Here is a 6,000-nt window from a genome sequence, read left to right as displayed (position 1 = left end):
AATGTGTGTGTATCTGTGATTAAAGTGTATTCCATCATATATTTGAAATCAATGTTTAGAAGCCAAGACCTAAAGGCAGAGTAAATTTAAAAACATGCAAAAGAGTGACAGACAAAGCATCTAAAACAATAGCAAAAAGATACTCACATTTTATGATTTGAGTGATAGTAGGTTAAAACGAGAGAGAGAGAGAGAGAGAGAGAGAGAGAGAGAGAGAGAGAGAGAGAGAGAGAGAGAGAGAGAGAGAGAGAGAGAGAGAGAGAGAGAGAGAGAGAGAGAGAGAGAGAGATTGTAACTTACCAGTTGAGTTGCATGAATGGTTGATGAAGGTATGAGAACCATAAAATGTTTTGATTCCTTCTCCGGCGACGACTGTTGTTCACATTTGCATTTCCGCTCCGACGACGAAAGTGTAAGAAATGGAACAAGGAAAACAAAAAGAGAAAAACCAGGGTTGTGCTTGTATATGGGTTGGAGCAACGCGACCCAAATTGACCCACAAAAGTCGGGTTATGTAGCCTTTTTACGCGAAAGTTAATAGAACATATAAAATGTAGTAGACATCAATTGGTTCTATGGTGTAGTGGTTAGCACTCTGGACTTTGAATCCAGCGACCTGGGTTCGACTCCAGGTAGGACCTACTTTTTGTATTTTTATCTTAAGAAGGAACTATTGAATAAATAAAAATGATCTCTTACAACTTAAGATTAAGAGAAGTTCTGAGACACTTATAATAATTATGTATAAAAAAATAAAAAACCAATCCAAACAACTCATTAAACTAAGGAAAATCATACTCCAAAAATGAATGAAGATTATGATTGTGGATAGAATCAACAAATGCCCAAGTCTCCTAGTATTTTTGTAGGAAGATCCAAAAGACGTGTAAATTGAAGGATTGAAAAGAGAAATTACTATCACTTGCTTGTAAAGGAGTTATCATTAACCTACTACATTCATGAGCCGCTTTCTCATTCAATTGAACATTCGTGACTAAATTGGAAGCCTGATTAGCAACCTCTGGTGAGGAGCAAAAATGGAGAACACGATTCATTGGGTGGATTGGAACAAGCTTTGCAAAACAAGGCTGAAGATTGACCAAGCAACCGAATTTCTTAGCTAGGTGGAACATACAAAGCATTCTGTTCACTATGTTAGGAACATACCAAGTCATGGAATAAAGTAAGATAAATGATTTTAAGCAGTGAAAAAAATTATAAACAATTTTTTTTTAACTGATCTAAATCACTAATGTTGAATGTCTGGAAGGGTCCCGGGAGCTTGACCAGTCATAACAAAGTAACAATTCAATAAATTATCTGTACTCAAGTGTCCTACTCTAGGTTACCCCCATGTGAGTTAACCATGATTTATTATTGTACTAAGTACTAACTACTATTCAGTTAGCATGCCGTTTTTGTAAAATGTGAAGAACGAAAATTTAACCAAATTTAACAAAGGCCTCAAATGGTTAGGGGGTCTTGTTAACAAATGCATTTATGGCACTTGTTAAGGATTCTAAAATAGAAAATTGGTAAGTTATATTTAGAGAAGATTACTTTTTCAAGTTTTAATGTGTCGAATGCATCAAAATCCCAAAACAAAATTTCTTCCTTAAGAACACTTGTTAGCATTTCCCGATAGTTAATGAGTTCAATTTTCATTAACTATTTGAGGCCAATCATAGTTAACAAAGTGATTGAACTGTTCAAATACCCGAATTTGAATCTCAATTAAACAGCTCTTAACCAAAAATATTACAGAAACTTAAAAAGGTAGTAGTGATTTTATAGGAATTAAAAACCTGTTTAACCATTGTTCAACCCACATTCTTCCAAAAGCCAAACAACGTTTAGAAGAAGTCCAAGTCCATGTCTTCCAATAAATTTATACAGCTAAACAGGAACAAGCTAGTTTTTTGCATTCAAAATATCTTATAAGTCCATAGTTGAGGTATTAATTAAAACAGAGAGTATGAGCACAACAACAAATGGCTGTTCATTTGTAGCTCAAGTCTCCAACATAAAGTCACAAACATATCTACACCAGGGGAAAGGGGAGGGGAGGGGAAGATAACAGCATCACTTCTCCGAGCCCTTCAAAGGGCACTTCCTCGAAGTCATGTGGTTTATTAATGAGCAGGATGCGGGAAAGCGTTCATTGCACGGTGTGCATGACCAGCACAAGCACAATGGACTTCGGTCAAATTGAGACAGCCACTCATGATGAGTGAATGCCTCCCTGAGCATGTGTGGAGAGCAGGAGATGAGTCACAAACCGCCTGAACAGCTGAAGGAGTGAGTGAAGTGCACTGGCTGATGTTCAATGTCCTTAGTCCATCTTCATCATTTCCTCCTTTCACAGATCCCCACATCCTGTTCTTCACTTTGCTTTGTGCCAATGAATACATGGCATTGTCTGTTATGTTCTTGCAAAAGTACAGTCCAAGGGACCTCAGGTGAGGGCATCCGTTTGCCAAAGCAATCACACTATCATCTGCAATCAAAGCCGAAATTACCCTCGTTATAAACATATAACAATAAATACATACAATACAAGTAGAAAAATAAGTGTCGAGTATCAATGCCGTGTCCGTGCTACAGAGCACAACATATTTTACAAATTTTGATAACAAATGAAATATTGAAGTAAAATACCTGTTATATAGACACAGCCACACAAATCAACTGTTCTTAGATCAGGACAACCATATGCTAGACTCATCACTCCAACATCACCAACTTTGTCACACCATCCAAGGTTCAAAGACTGCAACTGATTGCAGTAGTGTCCAATAGCCTGTTATTCATTCAGTAATGTCTCATGGGGGTTACAATTCAAATCCATCTTAGTTTTAATATGATTGTGAATGCAAATAAGAATATACCATATAATACCTGAAGTGCAGTATCAGAAGCTGCTCTAACACATCCACATAGATTTAGAACTTTCAGTTTTCTACAGAAACCAGCAAGGTAGGCCAGAGCATTGTCACTAAATGCTGAACATCCACTGATGTTTAGTTTTGTCAGATCACGGCAACCATGAGCAATAGCATACAGTGAACAATCAGTGAGCTTGAAACTTTTGCTGAGGTCAAGAATCTGCAGGTCATGACAGAAATTTGCAATAGTGCCAACAACATTGTCGTCCAGTTGTGGCTTATCTTGACGAAGGATTAGAGTTTGCAGTTTTGCAAACTTGGGAACAAGAGATAGGACCAAGTTGTTCATGTTCTTGTTACACCTGAAAAGAGGAATTACATAATATTGTTAATACCACAGTCAATGCACTTCACAATAAAGTATTATTTGAAACCACTTTTATAGTTTTATGAACAATCCTGAGATGAGTGCAAAAGATGGGGGAAAATCAACGGAATTTAAGAAATTGAATTCAACATTGGAACCGGTGTGCTATGATCTCCAAGAAACATTATAACGTCAACAAACTTAAGTTTTTCAAGTTAGAAGACTTGCAGATTTATTCCAGGAATGCAGGGGAAACCAACTTCAGAAATTATAAGAGGAGCTTACAGAAGCAATTGTGTGTGAGAGAGAAAGTAAAGTAAACAAAAGCTACAGGGCTTAGACAGCTTATTAATTATAAACAAACAATGCTTTCCACAGCAAAAATACAACAGGACATTCATAAACTTGACTTAGCCCTGTTTGAATATACAGTTTAATGCTTATGACTTAGCCCTGTTTGGATGAACAACTTAATCATTTGTGCATATGTATAAGCTACTTTTAAAAACAAAAGATAAAATAAGTCAAATAGTTTTCAAATAAATAACTATAAGTAATAAACTGTTTTCAAGCCAATCCAATCCAAACAAATCCTTCTCAGCTATACATTTTCTGATTCTCATCAGAAAATACCACCACATTTTGAAAACATCAAAATATGTGAGTTTTATTGACATGGTTATCAAACTTAGAGATTGTTTAATCCCCTTCAAAAGTAAGCAATTCATCTCAATGAAAAGAAAAAAGTTACATGAAACAAATATTTCAACTCCAAAAGAATTGATGAATAATATTGAAAACATGGCACCAGGATCAGGAATTGAAGAACCAAAATCAATTTAAACAAAAAAACAACAGCATAAACCAAGAAAAATACCCCAATTTGAGAAAAATAGTTTCACACATATATAAAAAAAAAAAAAAAAAAAATTATGAGAGTAATCAACATATACCATGAAAGTGATAAACGAGCAAGGCCAAAGTAAATAGAATCTCTCCAACCACGACAAACACCAGAAGCTCGAATCACCGTCTGATCATCCACAAGAGACAGAATCTGCATCAAAAGCTCAACAGGAATATCCTTCCATTCAGTGATCACACCAACCTTCATGTTCCCTCCTTTCTCACCACCAGCAACCATCATAAGATTCTCAAAAAACAAATTCAAATCCTCAGTCTTTAAATTATCCTTCCCAACCATTTCAGTTTCCCTTCACCAAAAATCATCAACTTTCCTAGCTGTCACAAAAGGATAAGATAACTACTAATTAGCCATAGCAAAATTCCAAAACTTTAATCAATTAATAAATAATAATCACCACAAATCAAAGAATTCTGATGTGACTGAGCAATTTGCAGAAAGCAACATGGGGATGATAATTACAATTATAATTGGAATACATAAAATCAAAATAAAAAACAAAAATAAAGGGTCTATTTTTTTAAGGACTATTCACACATTACAAAAATACCCATCACAAATTTCTCAATTACATCACATCTTTACATGATTAAGACTTTGCAAAAAGTTTTAAACACAGAACAAGTGGTACATCAGAAAGATCAAACACAGTTCAACAAATTATGAAAATTGTGATAAAAAGCACTTTTTTTAATCAAACTAGGCATGCACATACACAAAATAGGAATCACAAAGCCAAAATATTAAGAGGGCAAGTGAGAATCATCAAGAAATGAAAGTGGGCAAGATAAAAATCAAAACTTTATCATTTTTTTCTGGTAAATTAACTAATCAGATACATGCATGATGATGATGATGTTACCGTGAAAGAGTAAAACAAAAAATGATAGTTAAGGAAGTGGTAATTACCCGTTTAGAAGATAAAGCCAAATTCTTTGCCTTTGATTTAGGTTCTTTGTAATAATTTTTAGGGTGTTTGGAATACAGAGAAGCGTGCTTCTCTGAAATTGGAGTAGTGAGGGGAAAGAAGACTATATAGCGTGAAGAGAAACGAGAAAGAGGGGAAGAAACGTAAGGCTGCCACGTGGAATTGTGATCAATTGAGAATGGACAGGTTAAGTGGGTCCCAAGTAAAGTATTCTACTTTGATGAGAATGGAGGTCAGTGGCCTAAAGAGAAGGAAAAGAAAACCAAAATTAAGGAAATAAAGCAACCCTATTTTTGTTTCTTTCTAATAGGTGGAACCAGAAAATATTTAAAGAAAAATGATATTTGAACAACTAATATATATAATTTTTGAAGCAATAGTAAAAAAATACTCATAAATAAGTATCAGTTTGATTATAAAAAAGAAAAAAAATATTATTAAATTCATGACGGTTTAAAAATATGGTTAAAAAACTTTTTGATTGTTAAATAACTTTTATATCAGATTCCTAAGTTAGGTTTAATGGAAGAGATTAAAGTTTCATAATTAAGCAAATGTTTCAGGGTTTCATATGATTTAGTCTGCGTTAAAAAAGTTAAATATGAGTTTTATGTTTTGAGTTTAATATAACAACATGCCGAAAAAATTGATTTGATAATACGTAACGTGAAATTGTTTTAGTCAAATTGCATTTTTTTATATAAAGTTACTTAGTCTTTTAAAAACGTATTTGCCTTTATCTACTAAAAAATCTAACTTAAATTTGATGTAAGTTAGGCAATAGATATTCCTATGACCGTCCGGACCTATTCCACCACTACTATGTCTATGCATTTTAAAATTAAAAGGAAAAAAATAACAATGGCTGAATAAAAGGGGGTGGGGAATAAAAAGG

The 6,000-nt window shown here is 34.1% G+C and overlaps 1 protein-coding gene and 1 non-coding gene across 2 annotated transcripts; one reads left to right on the top strand and one right to left on the bottom strand.

The window, feature by feature from the left end:
• Positions 1-569: 569 nt before the first annotated feature.
• On the top strand, positions 570-641 carry TRNAQ-UUG (transfer RNA glutamine (anticodon UUG)). Its single transcript has one exon. It is a non-coding gene; the product is annotated as a tRNA-Gln (tRNA).
• Positions 642-1,897: 1,256 nt separating this feature from the next.
• LOC146941194 (F-box protein SKP2A-like) lies at positions 1,898-5,180 on the bottom strand. Its single transcript, XM_085754976.1, has 5 exons — positions 5,087-5,180; positions 4,206-4,494; positions 2,899-3,247; positions 2,659-2,800; positions 1,898-2,497 (listed from the first exon to the last, which is right to left on the bottom strand). The coding sequence occupies exons 2-5, from the start codon at positions 4,454-4,456 to the stop codon at positions 2,133-2,135; spliced, it is 1,107 nt and encodes a 368-aa protein (XP_085611102.1). The 5' UTR covers positions 4,457-4,494; positions 5,087-5,180; the 3' UTR covers positions 1,898-2,132.
• Between the last annotated feature and the right edge of the window lie 820 nt (positions 5,181-6,000).

Source organism: Medicago sativa, chromosome 3 (assembly GCF_051527215.1).
Source record: "Medicago sativa cultivar Bolivia chromosome 3, Bolivia_mono, whole genome shotgun sequence".
Taxonomy (NCBI): domain Eukaryota; kingdom Viridiplantae; phylum Streptophyta; class Magnoliopsida; order Fabales; family Fabaceae; genus Medicago; species Medicago sativa.
The sequence above is the reverse complement of the archived record's forward strand: the minus strand, read 5'-3'. Positions and strand labels throughout refer to the sequence as shown.

Bases quoted from the DNA above. Each gene is read 5' to 3' on its own strand.
- LOC146941194 (XM_085754976.1), bottom strand. From the start codon at position 4,456: ATGGTTGGGAAGGATAATTTAAAGACTGAGGATTTGAATTTGTTTTTT. The intron at 2,801-2,898 runs GTATTATATGGT...AATGAATAACAG, and splicing joins CTTCTGATACTGCACTTCAG to GCTATTGGACACTACTGCAA. The intron at 2,498-2,658 runs GTATTTTACTTC...CTTTGATTGCAG, and splicing joins TGGCTGTGTCTATATAACAG to ATGATAGTGTGATTGCTTTG.